The sequence below is a fragment of the Cherax quadricarinatus genome, chromosome 41 (genome assembly GCF_038502225.1).
Source record: "Cherax quadricarinatus isolate ZL_2023a chromosome 41, ASM3850222v1, whole genome shotgun sequence".
Classification (NCBI taxonomy): Eukaryota; Metazoa; Arthropoda; class Malacostraca; order Decapoda; family Parastacidae; genus Cherax; species Cherax quadricarinatus.
Genome location: NC_091332.1, coordinates 27766788 through 27791409, shown reverse-complemented (window position 1 = coordinate 27791409; position 24622 = coordinate 27766788). Strand labels below are relative to the sequence as shown.

The following is a 24622-nucleotide window of genomic DNA, read 5'->3' as shown; positions in this document are numbered from 1 at the left end:
AATGGGTGAGTGAAAGTGTGAACCACCAGGTGGTTTACATGTAGTTAGTTGACGGGGTGTATCAGGGAGATAAGATGTTTTCTAACAGTAGCTTTGAAAGTGATGAATGTGTATGCTGTTCTAAAGTCTTCAGGTAGGGTGCTCCAGATTTTAGGCCCTTTGACACATTGAATTTTTGTAAAGGTTTAGTCGGACACGGGGAATGTCATAGAGATGTTTGTGTCTGGTGTTATGTCTGTGGATCCTGTCACAACTATCAAGAAAGCGTTTTAGGTCAAGGCTAATATTGGAATTTAAGGTCCTGTAGATATAGATTGCACAGTAGTAAGTGTGGAAGTTCTGAACAGGGAGTAAGTTTAGATCTATGAAGAGTGGGCGGGGTGTTGCCAGGGATGGGATTATTCTTACTGTGGCTTTTTGTTGAGTTATTATTGGCTTTAGGTGTGTTGCTGCAGTTGATCCCCAAGCACAAATAGAATAAGATAAATAGATAAATGAGTGAATGGTATAGTGTGAGAAGGGCAGTTTGCGACACATATCGTATCTTGGAGAGGATCCCCACTGTTTTGGATACTTTTTTTGTTATATGTTGGATATGGGTGCTGAAATTTAGGTTGTTGTTGAGGTATACACCTAGGAATTTGCCCTCATTATGTCTGGCAATTAGAGTGTTGTCGATCTTAATGTTAAGTTGCACAACACCTGCTCTGCTACTAAACATAATGTAGTAGGTTTTGTCAGTGTTAAGTGTAAGTTTATTGGCTGTCATCCAAGTCAGAATTTTGAGCAGCTCCTCGTTCACAGTGGTGATGAGGGTGGCAAGATTAGGGTGGGAGATGACGTGTAAGTCATGTTGTCAGCAAAGAGAATGGGTTTCAGGTGTTGGGATACGTTTGGAAGATCATTTATGTAAATGAGGAAGAGCAAGGGACCAAGGACACTTCCCTGCGGAACTCCAGTATCAAGTGGCCATGTTGATGAGGCTGTGTCTTTAATGATGACATACTGATACCTATTAGTAAGGCAGGATTTGAAATATACAAGCTCATGGTCTCTTATACCATAATGATCAAGTTCGTGGAGTAGGATGCCATGGTCTACTCTGCCAAATGCTTTTCTTAGGTCAATAAAAATTCCTAGCGGATATTCCTTATTTTCCAATGCTGTGTAAAGCAGATCTAGCATTTTTACAATTGCATCATTAGTGCTTTTATTTTTCCTGAATTCAAATTGGCAGGGGTTGAGTATGTTTTGTGCCGTTATAAATGAATACAGTCTCCTGTGCACGAGTTTCTCGAAGATTTTGGATAGCAATGGTGAGTTTGATATTGGCCTATAGTTGTTTACATCTGTAGGGTCACCTCCTTCATGTATTGGTGTAACCCTTGCTGTCTTGAGTAGTGTCAGGAAAGTGCTAGTTTCCAGTGACTTGTTAAAAAGTAATGTAATAGCATGCAAAAGGACATGGGCCGCTCGCTTGTACAATAATGGTGGGACATGAGACAGATTCCCTGAGTCATTTTTGAGTGACTTTATAATCGCGGTGACTTCCGTGGGCTCAGTTGGTGCAAGATAGAAGGAATTTAGAAAATTCCCATCTAGGTAGTCCCCGGCATGGGCGTTGGTACGTGGGATTTTACTGGCGAGATTAGATCCTATATTTGAGAAGAAGTCGTTTATCTTGTTAGCTGTATCAGTGGGATGCAGTGGTGTTTCAGTTAGGACAATATTCTTGTTTTTTTTCAGTTTGTGGGTCCCCAGAATCTGGGAAAGTGTTTCCCAGGTCTTTTTTATATATCCTCTTGTGTCAGTGAATCTGCTGTAGTAGTACAGTTGTTTGGCTTTCTTTATTAATTTGGTGAGAACTGATGAATATTGTTTAAGAATATCTTTGTGTATTAAGCCCTGTCTATATTGCTTTTCATATTGGTGTTTCTTATCAGTGGATTTCAGAATGCTGCTGGTTAGCCATGGGCAACCGACCCGTTTATTCGTGATCTGTTTCGTTTTTATAGGACAATGTTTGTTGTATAGTCTAAGTATTTTGTTAAGAAAAATGTCTGTCCAGTCGCCAATACCATTGGCATTGGAGAATTCTGTAGGCCAGTCAACAGTCTCTAGGTCTGCTGTGAAATTCCTTATTGAGGCCTCGTCATGGAGTCTAAATGAAACTTTGTTGTATTCGAGTGGTGGCTTACTAATGTTTGTTAAGAGGAAGGTTGGGTAGTGGTCAGTAGTGCTGTCTGTGATTATCCCTGATTTAAGGGGGGCTAGTATATTGGTCCATATGTGGTCTATTATGGCTGCACTTGTCTCAGTCATCCTGGTTGGTTTAGTTACTGTCGGTATGAGAAGTGTGTTGTCCATATTGTTGATAAAATCAGTTACAATCTGATAGAAGGTGGTGCTTGTTCATTTGTCTGTTTGTTATTAGTGCCTTGAGATTCTTACTGAAGTTTGGGATGTTTGTGTGGGGTATCCGGTAAATGGCACCGACTGTTAGAGGCGTCTTGAGGTTTTTTACAGTAAAATTAGCAAAAATGTATTCCCCATATTCATCACTAAAGCAAGTGGTGCTAATACAAGATAGTTGGTTAGAGTAATAGATTGCAGTACTACCCCCAACTTGGTTTGGACTGCAGTTGTGAATTGCTGTGTATCCTGGTAGACGGTAGATATCAATTGTGTCCTGCTTAAGCCAGGTCTCAGTAAGAATAATGCAGGAGAAGGGTGTCTTTAGTGACTCAAGGAGTGCCAGGAGGTCATCATAGTGTTTGCTTAAGGACCTGATGTTGTAGTTTAGAACTGATAGACTTTGAGCAGTGTTCAGTACAGTGCTGGCTTGTGATGCTGTGCAATAAAGGCAGTTACTTTCCATAAGTTTTGATTGTGTGTTAGATTATGAAGGTTTAGATCAGGGTTAACGTTATCATTCATCTTCTAGGTTTAAATAGTGGTTGTTTATATCCTGTATTATGTGGTGAGTTCTAATACTGATTTCTGTAGTGGTGGGAAGTTTGGACAAGTATATAGCTAGAGCACTTTGGTCATATAGAGTATAGTCACTAATAAACATAATGAAGTTGATATTGTCTGTGTTGTTCTACAATGAGCTAAAGTACAACTAGGTATTAACTAATACTATAAAAATACAAATTACAAATAGCACCAGACTCACTCTTATAATTGCACTAAGGTCTAATATAATGAATTTGGTGTTGTCTAAGTATTGAGCTAGAATGAGCTAAAGTACAACTAGGTATAAACTAATAATATAAGAATACAAGTTAAAATGGTACAAGACTCTCACTTGCAATTGCACTAAGGTCTAATATAAGTTGTTAACAAGAACAAGAGTATAACTAAATTGAAATTGACAAGATAAAGTACACAAATTAATGTTTCAAAAGAATAAAATAGAAAAATAAAAATGGCAATGACTTGGTTATAATATGATAGTAAGATGGTACAAAGTATAATATAAAGGTTGGAGGTGAATATACAAACTTGAAAATTTGGCAACAAAAGGTTAAGAAAAGTATAAAATAATGATTAATGTATAAAAGTAAAATTGACTGGTAGTAAATATGGTGTTTAATAAAATTTTATAAAGTAACAATATTTACAAAAAATATTAATAAAAATAAAATGAAAAAAGGAATGTTTATTTCAAGTACTAAATTTTAAGAACAGTTATTTGGATTTAACATTGCACTGGTAGTTATACTAGAGCTTAATTGGCAGTACAAGATATTTAAGAGTAAGGAACTACTCTAAGATAGTAAATGTGGTATTAAAACAGGTTATAGTAATTAAACAAGTACTCTAAGATAGTAAATGTGGTATTAAAACAAGTTATGGTAATTAAACAAGTAATGGTAATTAAAATAATGCTAAAAATGTTGAGAGTAAATTGTACTGATAGTAAAAAATGGTATTTGATAATTAATTTGGTAAGTAATAGCAATTAATAGTATTTAAAGAAATATGAGGTTGATTACAACCTCAGAGAAAGTATTAATGAAGCAAATATTTAAGCAGTCCTATGACATAGGAGCATTGGTGGCTCTGGTTGTTGTAGAAAAGTACGGAGCTTGGAGGTCGCTGCTGTTGCTGCCGCTACGCCATTCCAACTAAGCGGCAGCGGCAACAGGAACCTTGTCCTCTATTTTTACTTCTACCTGAGGTTCCCAGCAGCCCAGTGATGACCTAATCAAGACCCGCATAACACTAACATGTGTGGATACCCAGAATGATATAAATCAACTGCAGAAATCACCCAAAAGTTCACAAATTACCAACTAATAGGACTCGTACTACCACGTCCTACCCCGCTGCCACTGAAGTGATACTCCACAACATTCACCTATCGCCTATTATTCACCTGAAGCCACAGCCAATGGACAAGGGTCAGAGCAATAAAAGAAGATCCAGTAACCAGCTAAGGACTCCTAACATCAAAGGTGAGAGCAGTAATAGTACGAGGAAAACTTGTGGTACTGCCAGCCAGGACACAACCCTCATCACCCACCGGCACCACCACAACACACGACAGACAACAACAAACATGGCCGCCGTCACAGTCCAAGATAACTCCTTCCCAGTATTTGATGTCAAGAAGATCACCGACCCAGAAATAGCTAAACTCCTTACGATTCAGAACCAAACGATCACCAAACTAACTCAAGAAATGCAGGAACTAAAAGCTAGCAATGCAGATTACCTCAACAAGATCACTGCTCTAGAACATAAACTAGACACTCTGGAACAACAAAGCAACACCCACACCCAGTCCCTAGACACCATCAACACACTAAAAGACCAAGTCACCCTACTTACTACCAACATTACAGAGGAAAGATCAAGAGTGGACCAACAACTTGCCAATGTCATAACCAACTTCCAAGACAATAATGACCAACAGCAGCTATCTGACGCTGTTGTAGTTAACAGCAAACATCTCCCACCCACAGTCACCCAAGAGACCTGCATGGAGACCACCCTGCAGCTTATCAAGGACCACCTTCGCCTTAACATACGTAGTGATGACCTAAAGGATTGTAAACTGATGGGCTACCAAGCAGGTAAAAAAACAGTGCTGTTAAAATTCCAAACTAGCCTACAAAGAAACAACCTACTAAAAACATCTATTTCTATGAAAACTGATGTTTACGTCAATGAGTGCCTTACCAAAATAAGACAAAACCTTCTTTATCGGCTAAGAAAATTACGCTATGCCCAAAAAATCCACCAGTGCTTTGTGAGGGATGGAAAAATCGCAGTTAGGAAACAGCCCACTGGGAAGAGATACTTCATCTCTACAGAACATGACCTTAAACCATTCCTAAGTGAGGCTGGACTAACAGAATCAGAGTAAAGTGCAGATAATACCCACAGTCCACAGTTAGTGTTATATTGTCATAAATTTGTGCCCCCCTAAAATTCTAATACCCCAACTACTTTTGATTGTCATTGTTGTATTCAACGACCATACTACCTCATAGTCTTAATTGTGTTTAATATCTACAGAATCTGTCTCCTTTTTTTTACAACTTACCACATCACTGTTCCATCTTATTTTATTATAAACTAGCCATAACTTGTCCTCAATAATTCTACCTCACTTTAAGAAATACTCAATTGCCCAATTTTATTCTAAAATCCCTATTATTGCCCAATTTTGCTTTAAACTATATTGATCAAACTTATTGTAAACTTCTTTTATTGACCATTATATTCTATACTTTTTTAAACTAGTATTTTCAACTACAACTTTTATATTATCCTGTCTACCATCTTACTAGCATATTATAACCAAGTCATTGCCATTTTTATTTTTTTTATTATTATTCTTTTGCTACCTTAACTTGTATATTTTATCTTGTCAATTTAAATCTAGTTATACTCTAATTCTTGCAAACAACTTATATAAGACCTTAGTGCAATTACAATTGAGAGTCTTGTGCCTTTTTTATATTATTAGATTAAACTCAGTTGTACTATAGTCAATACCAAATTCATTATATTAGACCATAGTGCAATTACTAGTGAGAGACTGGTGCTATTTTTAATTTGTATTTTTATATTACTAGTTTATAACTAGTTGTACTTTAGTTCATTCCAGCACAACACATAGACAACATCAACTTCATTATGTGTAGTAGTGACTATACTCTATATGACCAAAATACTCTAGCTATATACTTACCCAAACTTCCCACCGCTACAGATATCAGTACTAGAATTCAACACACAACTCAGGATATAAATAACCATAATTTAAACCTAGAAGATGATTGATCACGTTGACCCTGATCTAAACCTCCATAATCTGACACTAAATCAAAACCTATTGGAAAGTAACTGCCTTTATTACACAGCATCACAAGCCAGCACTATCCTAAACAATGCTAAAAGTCTATCAGTACTTAACTACAACATCAGGTCCTTAAGCAAACACTATGATGACCTCCTGGCACTCCTTGAATCACTAAAGACACCCTTCTCCTGCATTATTCTTACTGAGACCTGGCTTAAGCAGGACACAATAGATATCTACCCTCTACCAGGATACACAGCAATCCACAACTGCAGACCAAACCAAGTTGCGGGTGGTATTGCAATCTATTACTCTAACCAATTATCTTGTATTAGCACCACTTGCTTTAGTGATGAATATGGGGAATACATTTTTGCTAATTTTACTGTAAAAAACCTTAAGACACCTATAACAATCGGTGCCATTTACCGGATACCTCACACAAACATCCCAAATTTCAGTGAGAAATTAAAGTCACTAATAACAAACAGACAAATGAATAAGCACCACCTTCTCTTAGCTGGAGACTTCAACATCAACCTTGGCTTACTAGATGATCAGCCTGTAACTGACAATATGAACAACACACTTCTCATACCAACAATAACTAAACCAACCAGGCTCACTGAGACAAGTGCAACCATAATAGATCACATATGGACCAATATACTAGCCCCCCTTAAATCAGGGATAATCACAGATAGCACTACAGACCACTACCCTACCTTCCTCCTGACAAACATTAGTAAACCACCACTTGAATACAAAGTCTCATTTAGACTCCATGACGAGGCCTCAATAAGGAAGTTCACAGCTGACCTAGAGATTGTTGACTGGCCTACAGAATTCTCCAAGGCCAATGGTATTGATGACTGGACAGACATTTTTCTTAACAAATTACTTAGACTATACAACAAAAATTGTCCTATAAAAACGAAACATCACAAACAAACGGCTTGGTTGCCCATGGCTAACCAGCACCATTCTGAAATCCATTGACAAGAAACACCAATATGAAAAGCAATAGAGACAGGGCTTAATACACAAAGATATTCTTAAACACTATTCATCAGTTCTCACCAAAGTAATAAAGAAAGCCAAACAACTATACTACTCCAGTAGATTCACAGACACTAGAGGAGATATAAAAAAGACCTGGAAAACACTCTCTCAGATTCTAGGGACCCATAAACTGAAAAAAAAAACAAGAATATTGTCCTGACTAAACCTAGTGAAACACCACTACATCCCACTGACACAGCTAACAAGATAAACGACTTCTTCTCAACCATAGGATCTAATCTCGCCAATAAAATCCCACATACCAATGCCCATGCCGGGGACTACCTACATGGGAATTTCCCAAATTCCTTCTATTTTGCACCAACTGAGCCCTCGGAAGTCACCGAGATTATAAAGTCACTTAAAAACAACTCAGGGAATCTGTCTAATGTTCCACCATTACTGTACAAGCGAGCGGCCCATATCCTTTCGCATGCTATTTCATTACTTTTTAACAAGTCACTAGAAACTAGCACCTTCCCGAAACTACTCAAGATGGCAAGGGTTACACCAATACATAAAGGTGGTGACCCTACAGACTTAAACAACTATAGGCCAATATCAAACTTACCATTGCTATCCAAAATCTTTGAGAAACTAGGGCACAGGAGACTATATTCATTTATAACAGCACAAAACATACTCAACCCCTGCCAATAAACATACTCAACCCCTGCCAATTTGGATTCAGGAAAAATAAAGGCACTAATGATGCAATCATAAAAATGCTAGATCTGCTTTACACAGCATTGGAAAATAAGGAATATCCACTAGGAATTTTTATTGACCTAAGAAAAGCTTTTGACACAGTAGACCACGACATCCTACTCCACAAACTTGACCATTACGGTATAAGACGCCATGCGCTTGCTTATTTCAAATCTTACCTTACTAATAGGTATCAGTATGTCACCATTAAAGACACAGCATCAACAACACGGCCACTTGATACTGGAGTTCCGCAGGGAAGTGTCCTTGCTCCCCTGCTCTTCCTCATATACATCAATGATCTTCCAAATGTATCCCAACACCTGAAACCCATTCTCTTTGCTGACGACAAGACTTATGTCATCTCTCACCCTAATCTTGCCACCCTCAACACCATTGTTAATGAGGAGCTGATCAAAATATCGACTTGGATGACAGCCAATAAACTTACCCTTAACACTGACAAAACCTACTATATTATGTTTGGTAGCAGAGCAGGAGATGCACAAATTAACATAAAGATCGACAACACTCTAATTACCAGACATAATGAGGGTAAATTCCTAGGCCTATACCTTGACAACAACCTGAATTTCAGCACCCATATCCAACACATAACCAAAAAAGTATCCAAAACGGTTGGGATCCTCTCCAAGATACGATACTACGTGCTGCAAAATGCCCTTCTCACTTTATCCATACCTCACCTATGCTATTTGTGCTTGGGGATCAACTGCAGCAACACACCTAAAGCCAATAATAACCCAACAAAAGGCTGCAGTAAGAATAATCACTAAATCCCATCCCTGGCAACCCCCCCACTCTTCATATCTAAATTTACTCCCTGTTCAGTACATCCACACTTACTACTGTGCAATCTACATCTACAGGACCTTAAACTCCAATATCAACCTTTACCTAAAACGCTTTCTTGATAGTTGTGACAGAACCCATAGGCATAACACCAGACACAAACATCTCTACGACATTCCCCGTGTCCGACTAAACCTTTACAAAAATTCAATGTATGTCAAAGGCCCTAAAATCTGAAACACCCTACCTGAGAACTCTAGAACAGCAGACACATTCATCACCTTCAAAACTACCATTAGAAAACATCTTATCTCCCTGATACACCCCATCAACTAACTACACGGATACCATCTGGTGGTTCACACTTACACTCACTCACCCATTTGACCATAAACAGAAATATTAATCTCAATCTTAAAATAATGAATCCTATGATACTCCAATACTGAAACTATGTACTGTGCCAAAACAAAAGCATTCACATTGCTAAACTCACAAACTAGTATTTAGTCACTTAGCCGTAATACCAACTTACTTCATAATTTGTAATATTTTAAAATAAAGAATTAAACTAAGTCTGCCCGAAATGCCTAGCCATGCTAGGCGTTCTAGTGGTACACTCTGTAATCATTATTTAACTACATGTAAACCACACAACAACCAAATTCTGGAAATTCAACATTGCAATCTTTATAGAGAATAAACTTTGAATTTGAATTTGAATATACGCTATACCTATACGCTGATACGATGCCTTGTTTCTGGCTACTTGCCTTCCCTGTGATTCCCTCTCCAACCCATAATACAGCATTGCAAAACAGACACCAGCAAACTTGCGCATGACGTTCAGGCGACACCTGTACACCTGTCCTTGGTCACCCGAAAACCCGGTCCAGCTCTACCATGGCGTTTGACACAGTCACTCAACACTACTAGCAACTACTGCCAACCAGCGCCATGCGGCTGGGTTTATCCCCGGCTCTTTCCCTCGTTCCCTTATTCCTTCCTCTCCCTCACTTCTCTTCAACTATCCAAATCTCCCTTTCACCCACACGGGTCTGACCTGGGAGTATCCTATCGTACACATCGTCAAGTTATTATTGAACGTCTCACGTGTCTCGGTGTTTATATAGAAGAGACAACACAACAAAACACTATGTAGTAGAAAATAAATGGTTAAATTTCCAAATGTTTTCGTGATTTCTCACATTATTAAGGACCTGTAAAAATAATAGAACTTAAAAGGCTGACCCAGCAAGCTGAGCGAGGGAGTGTAGAAAAGATTTCGTCAGGTACCATTTCAGAACTCATAACTTGCTTTGAATAATAATTGGTTCTAGCCCACTTTCCTTATGTTCTACAGTGTAACTCTCGTGTTACGTCACTTTGCCTTATACTTTTCTCCGCCCTAGTATCCTTTCTCTTACTATCTTTCCCTGGGGATCCTGACATGTCTTTTTTTGGTGTTGAGAGCTGGGATGGTGAGTCAGGTCCATCTCACCATCATGGACTGGTGTTGAGGCGGGAGGCTCTTTCCCTTGTGATTTTTCCAAAAATCTTCACAAATTCATCAGATCCTATTATTTTCTAAGTTTTTTTTTCTTTACCTACCGAAGCCATGATTTCAACTCCCCTGGAATCTGCAAACTGCGAATTTTGACCAGAGTTTCACACATATTACCTAAGTAATAACAGTCATCTATAAAACCGCTGGGTTCATTAGTATTCATTTCTGTCGGTGACATTTGTGGAAGCGAAGACTTTACAGTGTTGGACACTGTAGCCACAAACTTTATTTTCGTGACATCTGTCGCTAAACCATAGTCTATAAGGGTGGTCTGTAGACCCTCAGGCGTTTGGAGAATGCAGACATTCTCAGAATGAATGTCATTGTAAACGACATTTCTCGAGTGGATACCTTGAAGAGTTGTGACCAGGCTGCGCATAATTTACATCAATGTTGATGAATTAAATGATTACTTTTATGCGTATTCATCTAGTGTTATACCTGCATACTCAGTAATTAGGTAACCACCGTCTGCATTAACTCCCACTAACTTCTGAACACCAGCAATATCCTTTATTTTCTGTAGTAACATGACTTCACTAATAAACTCTCTATAAAAGAACACTTATCTTAATTCTTTGACTACAAATTATTTTTAGCCCTCAAGCACTAGGTAGCATGTTCCTTATGCCCCTCTTCCTATCACTTATGTCATGTTGCTCGTCAACCAATCAGCAATTTTTTCGCGTCCAAATGTTTTTATATTAGACAACTAACAAAACTCCTCCAGTTTTTTAACCAGTACTTGAGGATACTTTCTGACATTAAACTTATATTTTATTTCAAGATTTTTTTACATGTTATCTTTTTTCTCCTGTGTTTCTTACCTTCTATTCTTTTCCGACTCGATTTTATCAAATTTATGACCTTCACTTTCTCTATCATTCATTTTTTTTAGATGATCATTATTCACTTCATCTTCTCTTCGCCTTTTACTCAGTCGCGTTCTGCAAACATCCCACTCATTTTCTTTTCTATCTCTCTTACTGTTTTTCGAGGGACTAGCATCTCTCTCCACTTTTTCTCTCTTTCTTTTTCTGTTTTTCAAGGAACTATTCTTACTTTCTTCTCTCTTTCTTTTACGGCTTTTCGAGGGACTACCCTCACTCTCTTCTCTTTTTCTTCTTTTCGAGGGACTACCGTCACTCTCTTCTCTTTTTCTTTTACTACTTTTCGAGGGACTACCCTCATATTCCTCCTTGGAGGACATTTTATCTTACATTTCTTTTTTTACTAATTAATAGTGTTATGAAACAACAAAAGCGTTATCGTTTTCCATGAAATACACTTTATATGACACTCGGTGAACAATGGTTTTCTCTATGACATTAACTTCTGTATAATATTGCTTGAATATAGTGATTCTGGAATTCAGGATTTGATAGATTCCAGCCACACCATGATGCTGGTGGAAGTGTGATGATGATGCGAGTATTAGGGACCCGACTTAACACACTGACGTGTTCCCGGAAAACATCATGAAGTCAACTGTTTAATTCTGTGAATCTATTTTCCTATATGAAACAGTGTTAAATATATTAATGCTCTTCTGAGCCGTGATATCCCAAAACTAATTGATGTTAAGTAAGTTTATTCAGGTATACACAAATACAGTTACATAGAATTATCATACATAACAGCATATGTGTAGATTATTCGCCAACGAATTATTAAAGTATCCATGTTAATTAAAGAAAGAAAGAGAGAAAAGGAGAGAGATAAAGGGAAGTAGTGAAGGAGGGAGATAGTTGTATGTGAAGGATGAAAGCAGTCAACCACCCACAGTCTTGCACCATTTGCCACCAGGTGAGGTGAGTCCTGGTCACTCTTCTGCGCTCCCAAACACGCAGCTCACCTCCCGGCCCACCCAACCAACCTTCGATATCATCTTCCGCTATAGACTTTCTAAAGTACTGCTAAACAAACAACTGGAAACGGAAGAAAAGTAGCAAGGGTTACAAAGGTAGATGGAATGGAAAACTCTCATAGGTAAGAAGGCGGGGTATCCATCACCTAACTCCCCTCCTCAAGGTTCATACACTAAACACTGTCAATTAAACATCTACGTGACGACATCCGACTCCAAAACCCACCTAATACTCTACCCAAGCATTAAGATTTTTTACTTGTCTAATGTATCATTAAATTCTTTCTAAATTTTATTATGAATGAATCCAATTTATATAAACCAAAAGAAATATTCATATTATTTTCAAAATTGCTTTACATGAAACATGATTCAATTATATTCCTCTCAACCATGGACTTGCTTGATACAACTTTCTCAACTTTTTGAAAATCAATTGGATGATTAAAATCTCTCACATGAATAAACAGAGCACTAGAATTTTGTCCAGTTCTAATGCTATATTTATGTTGTTTTAATCTTAGTTCGAGACTTTTTCCAGTTTGACCGTAATAAACTTTATCGCAAATTTTACAAGGAATCTTATAGACACATCCATCAGCATTTTGGGGGAAATTCTTTATCAAAAGTTGTTTTACTGTATCAAGATTTTTAAATATAACTTTGATATTAACATCCTTAAGAAGAGAAGGCATATCAACCAAGTTTTCATGGTAAGGGAGAACCAATATATTTTTAATTGAATAAGGTTCATTGTCCCTTTTTGGATTGTAAAAAGTATTTCTAGCAATTTTAAAAGATTTATCAATTACGATTCTTGGGTATTTTAGATCATTAGCTATTTCATAAATTTAGGATATTTCTTTATCTATGAACTCTGGACTACAAATACGCAAAGCTCTCAAAAACATTGATGAGAATACCGACAGTTTAACTCTATCTTGATGTGAAGAATGACAGTGTACATGGGAACAGTTATTTGTAGGTTTTCCGTAAATTTTAAGTTTAAAATCATTGTTACCCTTAATAATTAAAGCATCTAGAAAAGGCAATGAGTTATTTACTTCGAACTTAGCAGTAAGGTTTATAGAATGGGCTAAGTTATTTAATTTAACAAGGAAATGGTTTATATCTAAATTCTTAGGCATAAGACACAAAATATCATCAACATATCTAAACCATTTAGCTCTATTACGAAGGATTGTGTTAAACAATCTTGTTTCAAAAAATTCCATGTATGAATTACTAAGAACAGGTGAAAGAGGATTTCCCATTGCCATACCAAACTTCTGAGTATAAAACTCTCCATTAAATACAAATTTTGCATCAACAATACAAAGTTTAACAAGTTTAATGACAGTAGAAACTGGCAATGGTAAATCGTAATTAACAAGTTCTTCAAATAAGAAACTTAATGAATCATCAACCGGAACTTTTGTAAACAAGGAAGTAACATCAAAACTAACCATGTTGAAATCATTTAAGTCAGACAAGGTGCTTAATTTATATACTAAATCTATGTTGTTTTTAACATTAAAGTTAGATTTTTTTCCAACAATAGGGCTCAAAATATCAACAAACCATTTAGATAATTTATAAGAAACTGGACCTATGGAGCTAATAATTGGTCTAACTGGATGACCTGGTTTGTGCATTTTTATTAATCCATACATATAGGATAAAGATGGATTAGTGGATGCAGTTTTTTTAATTAATTCATCTTTGCCTATATGGATTAATATAAATGCACAAACCAGGTTAGGTTAGGTTAGTTTAAGTTAGGTTAGTTTAAGTTAGGTTAGGTAAGGTTTCTAAGTTAGCTTTGGTGCAGAATTCTAAATCCTTATATCAGTGTCAGTTAAAACAAAAAATTTAATTCTGAAATTCTGTGCTACTTTTCATGTCTGGGATCTGGTACCTTGCCTGTCTGCCAGGTACTTGTATCACATCTATCCTCTAAACTGAGCCTCGGCGTTCACGTACCTCATAAGTACGGCGTACGTGATTATTTCAACCGCGTAGGTCACGATATCCATGACAAGTTTAACTTGGTATAGTCCCATTTTGTCTTTTCTTTCGTACCGATGGCAATTATAATACTTTGTATACACTAAAACTTACCTTTTGTTTTAATACTGTTTATGACAAAATGTGTCACACACAGGAAATATAAATTAAGAGACAGTGAACACTGCCATCTCAAGGTTCTTTAAAATCCCTCGCAACTCCTGCAGGTGAACAAGACTTTTAACCCAATGTTTTGTAAAATTACTGAACTGTGCGACTTACTTGTTGATAGAAGCAAACGATGGGAGCCACAACCCAGGTGCACACTCACCACCCTTACTAAACCTGCCTCGCCAGGCATCTCTTTATAAATTTGTACCTGAAGCTAGCGGGCGGGCCTTCACCAGTGTTACCATGCTACCTTCACCAGTGTTACCATGCTACCTTCACCAGTGTTATCATGTTACCTTCACCAGTGTTACCATGTTACCTTCACCAGTGTTACCATGTTACCTTCACCAGTGTTATGTTACCTTCACCAGTGTTACCATGTTACCTTCAGCAGTGTTACCATGTTACCTTCACCAGTGTTACCATGTTACCTTCACCAGTGTTACCATGTTACCTTCACCAGTGTTATCATGTTACCTTCACCAGTGTTACCACGTTACTTTCACCAGTGTTACCATGTTACCTTCACCAGTGTTATCATGTTACCTTCACCAGTGTTATCATGTTACCTTCACCAGTGTTATCATGTTACCTTCACCAGTGTTACCATGTTACCTTCACCAGTGTTACCATGTTACCTTCACCAGTGTTACCATGTTACCATCACCAGTGTTACCATGTTACCTTCACCAGTGTTACCACGTTACCTTCACCAGTGTTACCACGTTACCTTCACCAGTGTTACCACGTTACCTTCACCAGTGTTACCATGTTACCTTCACCAGTGTTACCATGTTACCTTCACCAGTGTTACCATGTTACCTTCACCAGTGTTACCATGTTACCTTCACCAGTGTTACCATGTTACCTTCACCAGTGCTACCATGTTACCTTCACCAGTTACCATGTTACTTTCACCAATGTTACCATGGTACCTTCACTAATGTTACCATGTTACCTTCAGTGTTACCATGTTACCTTCAGTGTTACCATGTTACCTTCACCAGTGTTACCATGTTACCTTCACCAGTGTTACCATGTTACCTTCAGTGTTACCATGTTACCTTCACCAGTGTTACCATGTTACCTTCACCAGTGTTACCATGTTACCTTCACCAGTGTTACATGTTACCTTCACCAGTGTTACCACTTTACCTTCACCAGTGTTACCACGTTACCTTCACCAGTGTTACCACGTTACCTTCACCAATGTTACCATGTTACCTTCACCAGTGTTACCACGTTACCTTCACCAGTGTTACCATGTTACCTTCACCAGTGTTACTATGTTACCTTCACCAGTGTTATCATGTTACCTTCACCAGTGTTACCATGTTACTTTCACCAATGTTACCATTGTACCTTCACTAGTGTTACCATGCTACCTTCAGTGTTACCATGTTACCTTCACCAGTGTTACCATGTTACCTTCACCAGTGTTACCATGTTACCTTAACCAGTGTTACCATGTTACCTTCACCAGTGTTACCATGTTACCTTCACCAGTGTTACCATGTTACCTTCACCAGTGTTACCATGTTACCTTCACCAGTGTTACCATGTTACCTTCACCAGTTACCATGTTACTTTCACCAATGTTATCATTGTACCTTCACTAGTGTTACCATGCTACCTTCAGTGTTACCATGTTACCTTCACCAGTGTTACCATGTTACCTTCACCAGTGTTACCATGTTACCTTCACCAGTGTTACCATGTTACCTTCACCAGTGTTACCACGTTACCTTCACCAGTGTTACCATGGTACCTTCAGTGTTACCACGTTACCTTCACCAGTGTTACCATGTTACCTTCACCAGTGTTACCATATTACCTTCACCAGTGTTACCACGTTACCTTCACCAGTGTTACCACGTTACCTTCACCGGTGTTACCATGTTACCTTCACCAGTGTTACCATGTTACCTTCACCAGTGTTACCATGTTACCTTCACCAGTGTTACCATGTTACCTTGACCAGTGTTACCATGTTACCTTGACCAGTGTTACCATGTTACCTTCACCAGTGTTACCATGTTACCTTCACCAGTGTTACCACGTTACCTTCACCAGTGTTACCATGGTACCTTCAGTGTTACCATGTTACCTTCACCAGTGTTACCATGTTACCCTCACCAGTGTTACCATGTTACCTTCACCAGTGTTATCATGTTACCTTCACCAGTGTTACCATGTTACCTTCACCAGTGCTACCATGTTACCTTCACCAGTGTTACCATGTTACCTTCACCAGTGTTACCATGTTACCTTCACCAGTGTTACCATGTTACCTTCACCAGTGTTACCATGTTACCTTCATTGCCCTGGAAATAAGTGACTCTTTTTAGGGTTATTCTAGATAATTTACACATATATTACCATGTATGATAATTAGAGAAACTGTATTTGTGTGTTCCCGTTACAGTGTTACCTTCATCTTGAGAGGTGTTGCAAAACATTGGTACCTACACCCGTTGCAATGTTACTTGCATTTGTTCCAGTACAGTATTACATATATTTGTTTTAGTTTCTTGGGTTGTCTGAGTACTAAATACGGTTATGAATACGCAGTTCTTATCATTAACGACCGAGAATGTGCTAGCGAGACTGGAACTTGGTTATCCTTCACGTTAAGATAATGAGAGATTTCTTCACCCGATTTGTTAGGTAAGACACATATGCAACAGTTAGGTATCTTTATTTCGAAACGTTTCGCCTACACAGTAGGCTTCAGTCGAGTACAGAAAAGTTGATAGAAGCAGAAGAGACTTGAAGACGATGTAATCAGTCCATCACCCTTAAAGTTTTGAGGTGGTCAGTCCCCCAGTCTGGAGAAGAGTACTGTTCCATAGTCTGAAACAATATGGAGTTGAAGTGACAGGATGGAGCCTTATATAGCGCCAGGAGGTGAGATGTAGGCCACTAGTAGAGGTAAGAATGTTGTCGTTGGAAGGTCAGGTCCCTCTCAAATCCAGCCATTCTCACTAGTAGAAGTTGTCCAAGTTGATTTCAGGTCTGTACCAAGATACCCTTGTGTTGCAGTGTCTGACAGAGTAAACATTAAAATAAAGATACCTAACTGTTCCATATGTGTCTTACCTAATAACCTGTCGGTATTTTATACCATTTTAATGTTCACCCGATTTAAGGAGTACATTCCAAGAGCGCTGAGGCACTTCCAAAGCACTGAGGCCCTTCCAGAGCACTGAGGCCCTTCCAGAGCACTGAGGCCCTTCCAGAGCACTGAGGCCCTTCCAGAGCACTGAGGCCTTTCCAGAGCACTGAGGCCTTTCCAGAGCACTGAGGCCCTTCCAGAGCACTGAGGCCCTTCCAGAGCACTGAGGCCCTTCCAGAGCACTGAGGCCCTTCCAGAGCACTGAGGCCCTTCCAGAGCACTGAGGCCCTTCCAGAGCACTGAGGCCTTTCCTGAGCACTGAGGTCTTTCCAGAGCACTGAGGCACTTCCAGAGCACTGAGGCCCTTCCAGAGCACTGAGGCACTTCCAGAGCACTGAGGCACTTCCAGAGCACTGAGGCCCTTCCAGAGCACTGAAGCACTTCCAAAGCACTGAGGCCCTTCCAGAACACTGAGACACTTCCAGCAGTATATTTATTTTACAGAATGTGGCCAGTAAATGAGTTCTGTGGTTTTTTTTTTTACCTAGCTGGAATGTGTCACCTGCCTTGAAGAAAGATGTAGAGAAAGAACATTCTGAATGTGAGAGGACAAGTGCTTGGATGAACACCATCAGTGGAGTGACTTGTCTCGTTATGGAAGTTTCTCGGGCCTTGTCTTGTGTAAAGAGTTTCATGTGGATTGTCTTATTTCAAGAGTTACAAGTTACAAAATAAAATCAGCGGTCTTGATGTTTTAGAGCAATGTTGACTTAGGTTGTTTAGATTGTGTTTTTGTACATAACCAGCAAGTTGCCTTTTTAGCACTTTATCAAAGACATGATGTATGATATTAGTATCATAGCTCTGCTGTCTTATTTGTAAAATGGGGCGGGGCTGTCTGCACTTTTCAAGACCTTTGAAATTTCGCCAGAATCTTGGGGCTTTCTCTAATGCTAAATATGGATTCATGATGAACATCACAATGGTATACAATACCGACAGGTTGGTAGGTAAGACACATAGGCAACATTTAGGCAACTTTATTCTGAAACGTTTCGCCTTCACAGTAGGCTTCTTCACTCACTTACAGAAAGTAGGCAGGAGCAGTAGAGATGTGAAGACGATGTAATCAGTCCATCACCCTTAAAGTCGTAGATTTGAGGTTGTCAGTCCATCAGCCTGGAGAAGTTCTGTTCCAAAGTCTGGAACTAACTGAAGGGTGATGGACTGATTACATCGCCTTCACATCTCTACTGCTCCTGCCTACTTTCTGTACTCGACTGAAGAAGCCTACTGTGTAAGCGAAACGCTTCGGAATAAAGTTGCCTAAATGTTGCCTGTGTCTTACCCACCAACCATGGATTCCTGAAATTGTTTCGATATACAACTCGTGTCATGGTAGTCACATATATGTACTTTCTCTTGTTGACTCTGTAATCTTGTCAATTCAACTTTTCCAGTAATTGGTTCATGTTCACAACTTGTAACTGTTTCACAGGAAGAATCTGACAGTTTCCTGTACATTTTGCCGTAACCGGTTCCCCGGCTGTAGCAGTTAAAATGGCCAGACTCTATTATATTTGAGATATTATTGTCTCCGTCTAGTTTCTTCTTGTTTGTGAAGATGAAATCTAGTATAATATAATTTTTATTAGGCTCCGTTTTCTATTGGTTCAAAGTAACTTTGCAACGGACCCCTGTGTAAATAAGTCACTTCACATACATGTTACTATGTATGATAATTTGTGTAACTGTATTTGTGTACCTGTACTTAAATAAACTTATGGTATGGGCTGAAAATTTGCATTTTATGAATCTAACAATTCAGCGGAGTGACGAAATTAATTCTCTGGAGGACTGGAATTACACAATCAATGCATCAGCAACGGGACGACAAACTGAATCCTGGGAAGGTCGGTGAGCTGAGACGGTCTACAACTCTTTCACACGTTTTTATGGAGAAATTCCTTTCTGATCATAGTTTAGTTAATTTAGATTATCATACATGACTTTTCCAATAGTCCTTCTGTTCACATTTTACATTGTTATATCTAAATAAAATTACTTGGCAATTGTCAACAAAGAAACTCTTCCACTAATCCGATCATTAAATATAGTTATCTAGGATGAAGAATGAGGCATTTGTGCAATATTTAGGAATCTTTATCGAGGAAACGTTTCGCCAGCCAGTGGCTTCTTCAGTCCAATGCAGAGAAAAGCAGTGAAGAGAATGAGACAATCAGTTCCTCAGCCTGGGAAAAGTACAGTACGTATTTCTCATTCTTCAACTTGTCGGTTTTCTAACCCATTACACCACATAGTTATCCAGGAACTTAGAATACTTATGACATACGATCATCGATGAAATTTTCTGATCATTTCCGATCCCTGAGAAAGTCCTCTTGTTGGTTCCTTCTTTGCCACCATTTATTTTTTTCTCATTCACTGATCCAAACCTGAGGTTTCTCTCCCATACAATATTTAAATTTACTTAATGTAATACTATATATGGTGCGTAATCTCTGTTGAAAAATATAATTTGCCAGTATTCAAATAAATTAACAGAAAATTTTAATGCGAAATTGAAGAGGAATTCAGGAAGTGAGGCTGAGAGAAGGAGGAAGAGGAGGAAGATGAAAGACATGAAGCAGAAGTAAATTGATGATGAAATTAAGCAATAACGGAACAGAAGAGGGCAACATAACGGAAAAAAAATTAGTAAAGAAATACACAAGATATAGAAACGGAATTTCGTAAAATATAAAATGAAATGCAAAGTAACAGTAACAGGCAACATATTTGATGTTAGTGGAAAAAACAGTGCGCATGTTTTGAGAGTTTTTAATGACTGTTATTGTATAAGTAATGTTGTGATGACCTCACATGAGCTACTCAAGGTTATATACACCGAGTGTATGTCTTTAAGTGTATATACACTGAGAGCTTACTTTATGATAATCAATATTTTAGGATTAAAGTAATGTTGACTGGTGGTGAACAGGTTGCATGCAACATTAATGATCCTTTGTGGAGTTAATCGACACGACCTCAGCAACACGTCTGTTGTGGCGGTCTCAGCAAGACACCTGTTGTAGCTGCTTCAGCATGACACTTGTTGTAGCGGTTTCAGCAATACACCTGTTGTAGCGGCCTCAGCAGCACAACTCTTGCGAAGGCCTCGCTAGGTGACTTCAGCAACATTCCTGCCAGGCTGACGGTGCTGTGATGGGAGGAGGTAAGTCGTGATACTAGTACGAGGCTAGAACGAGCTGTGTTTTTGGCTCATTTGAGGCAGAGAACTGCCAAGCCAAGAGAGATGGGGAAAAGATTCGGGATTTTTTCTTAGGAATAGAATACTCGGATGAATGGTAACTAGAATGTAGACTAGAAGGCTATCTCCTAGAAGGTGCTTGGAAAATGCTCCGGTTATTTGAGGATGTGTGAGAGATTCTACTACCTGTTAGATCCAACGACCACGAGATCCAAGACTTTAGCTGGTCCTATCCCAGATCCCAAGACCAGGTGCCACATAAAAGGCGAACTTTAGTAGGAAGCGGCAGAAAATTCTTTCCAGGGGCAGGGGTAGGAGGAGGGTTACCCTGGAGCGAGCAGTATACTCCTTCTCCACAATCTTAGTCTCCTAAAGGCTTCTATCCCAGTGGCAAACCTTCAATATGCAGGGGCACCCTGTCAATACTAGGTAACTACAGGTGACCACTAGGGGTAGTTGGAGAGTCAGTGGTTACCTGAGCAGATCATAACCTTAGTGCCCGAATACAAATTAAGACGATCTTCCTAGGGAAGCTGAGGACTCAGTCCTACTGATGGGAGCCCACAACAGTTAGGGTCTTGCAGCCAGGTGTATACACATGCCTACTAGCCTAAGCAAATCGACTTTTTCTCTCGTAGGAAATGTGTAAAATTCGCATTATCTCTTGTACTTCTAACACGTCTATTCATTAACATTGTTGGAGCTCCTCAGTTGCAGCACATTCACTCCTGCACAGGTGTGGGTAAACTCAAATTATAAGAAAATTGCCACACAGGAGTGAGGAATTTTTCACTTATTCTTCTATTGACAAAAGTTTTGTCAGAAAAATCTTGCTTCAGTTTCCTCCATCCACGTGTATAAAGAGGTCTTGTTGGTTGAATGCAATCTTCAACAAGTTGGAACTCCCAAAAACACCTTTCACACTTCTTTATCTGTCCAACTATAATCAAATCCCTGTGAGGAGCCATATGTCCTGTTCTATATCTCATGGTCCTGTAAACAGTGGATCCCAGTACCTTGACACAAGTTCAAGCAACTGGTGTGTAAACATAAGAGGCTGCACAGGCCTCGTCTTGACCAAACGTTTTAATCTCGGAGAAGTGATAGATGTTAGGCTGCAAGATCTCCACCATAACAAGTGGGCATATTTCCCTTCCTTATTTCTGGTTATGTCTATAGTAGCGTTCGCCAGCTACGGAACAGTTAAAAAAGATAAAACTCCCTGGCATTTATTTTGTCCGCAAATGTAAGATTACCAAAGCCTTGTCTTGCATGGAGATAACATGACCAACAATACCCAGGAGGAAAACTGCTACTGCATCCATGGCCACACTACAAATATAATCCGAACTTAGTGTGTTAGCTAATGCGTTACCAACCAAATGAGATGGAAAGAAGGAGTATGTGGCTGAGTGAGTGCCAGGGCCAGTATTAAGAAATAATTACCCAGCAAACGACGGATCCAGCTCATGATCTTTTCCGGGTAGGTACCGTCAGGAGGGAGTAGGGCGTGAGGAAATTTGCTGAGGGTCTAAGAGTTGGCAAAGTTACTTCGTTCAATTCTGACCAAAACAATGAATATATTTCGGCATGAACTGTCACCACTTAGATTATCACTGAGCGCCATGGTCACCACTGACATCACCACTGAGAGCCAGCGTCACCACTGACATCATCCCTGCTGATGCTCCCACAAACAATTGCTACTCGACAGTGGGGATGTTTAAGAAAGCAACCGCTCCACTGGTCCCATTCGTATAATAATGAACGAATATGGACTGAACGAAACTGCAGGAGTCGTATGGAAGACTTAGACATTTTAAAACCATTTACATCACAGGAATCATGTCCTCCTAACGACTCCTGGATCAGCAAGAAATCTTCAGCAGTAATTTCATCATCAGATGGAAAGATAGCCATTGTATTTCAGTCATCACATTGGAGTTATCACAGTAGAGTTATCACAATGTAGTCATTATGTTACGGTTAATACATTACAGTAATGACATCACATATATAACAGTTATCACATTACAGGCCTTACATTACATTACAGCAAAGACATTGATCATCACCTTAGTCATCACATCACAGACATGACATTAGAAGCATCTTTCTACAGATATAGTCATCACATCATGGCAATCATATTAGTCATCACGTTACAGCCATCACATTACAGTCATCACATTACAGTCATCACAGCAGTGTAGTTTCCAGGAGTCTCAAGAACATCCAACAAAATATTCCCGTCCCTCGGTCAGCAGATTTTAAGAATCCTGAAGTACCTCCATCACTGAAATGAAGTGACTTACCGCGTTCTCTGTCAGGTGAGCATCCCGGGGGGATCAGGGAACAGTTCCCAGAAGATAAGGACGCCCAATCCAAATCCCTATAGAGGGGGTCCCGCGCCCCTATGGAAAATCCTGTGCACCTGAAGAGAATCAAGCAGCTGTGCGAAGGTTCTTGCACCTCTACAAAGTGCTTTGCACACACAGGGATTTTAGTCTGGCATCCATAAAGAGAAGGGTTCCATACCCCTGAGGGGTCATGTAGCCCTAAAGAGAAGGGTCACAAAGATGAGAAGTGTCACTCCGGTGACCAGATATGAGGCTACAGGAACCAATTGTGTGGCTCCAGACACCGCGTGTATGTGACCAAGTGTGGCTACAAGCACCAGCCAGGGATATAGCTCCAGAGACCAGTGTGTGACTTCAGAGACCAAAACTATGACCTCAGGAGCCAGGTGCGTAGCTACAGAGATCAGGTACATAAAGAAAGCCAGGCTGTGGCTATGACTCAGTACGTGAGCTACACTCGCTCCTCAAACAAGTAAGTCACAACACGATGATCTCTGTTTCAAAGCTTCCAGAGACACTGTGTCGAGAGGATCTCACGGTGCCTCTTGTTACGCTAGATAGTGTAATAAGACACCCGATGGTTTATATAGTAATTCCGGGTCTGTCTCGTCCAGGAGGTCGAGAAACCTTAGGGAGGATTCTGGCAGTAAACAATTATACAGTGAGCATCAACTTGTAACGATAGACATATTGTCTCAATGAAGGTCGTGCAGAACCTATAATTCCGTCAGATATTGAGGCAAAGTGAACAGCTATCACAGGAGGAAGTGGCTTAAAGTAGGTATTAATAAAGGGGATATTAATAAGGTCTTGAGGATATCTCTCCAAGAGAGAACCCGCAGTAATGGATTTAAATTAGATAAGTTTAGATTTAGAAAGGACACAGGAAAGTATTGGTTTGGAAATAGGGTAGTTGATGAGTGGAACAGTCTACCTGGTTGGGTTATTGAGGCTAGGACTTTGGGTAGTTTCAAATTTAGGTTGGATGGGTGCATGAGTGGGAGGGGTTGGATTTGAGTGGGACTTGCACATCAGAGCTTATTTCTTGGGTAGCATTGAAAATTAGGTTGGTCAAATGTTTTGTTAGTGGGATGAATTGTAAAGGACCTGCCTAGTATGGGCCAACAGGCCTGCTGCAGTGTTCCTCCTTTCTTATGTTCTTAACACATCTCCTGGGAACAACAGCACTTAAAGCAGGTATAAGACGCGAAATGCAAGCCTTCACCTCGGACAAAAATGAAGGTTTCACTGCAGTACGTATCATTATACTCGCTCGTCGGCGCCCTTACCCAGTCACCAGTACTGATGGCTACTGACATACCTTAAGAAGATCCCATGTGAAATAATTAAACATTACAGTAA

The 24622-nt window shown here is 39.3% G+C and overlaps 1 protein-coding gene across 6 annotated transcripts in view; it reads right to left on the bottom strand.

The window, feature by feature from the left end:
* The window catches only part of LOC128695953 (uncharacterized), a 39691-nt gene extending 16454 nt beyond the window's left edge, over nucleotides 1-23237 (bottom strand). For 3 of the 6 annotated variants that reach the window (XR_011393054.1, XR_008408086.2, XM_053786937.2), the window contains exon 1: nucleotides 14626-14778. Coding sequence is in view for 3 of the 6 variants with exons in the window: in XM_053786937.2 (XP_053642912.1) it covers nucleotides 14626-14704 (79 nt within the window). In the remaining 3 variants the exon portion in view is untranslated. Of the gene's footprint in view, nucleotides 1-12345; nucleotides 12373-14625; nucleotides 14779-23215 lie in introns of those variants that run through there. The other 3 variants (XM_053786938.2, XM_053786936.2, XR_008408085.2) reach the window with 2 other exon arrangements.
* Between the last annotated feature and the right edge of the window lie 1385 nt (nucleotides 23238-24622).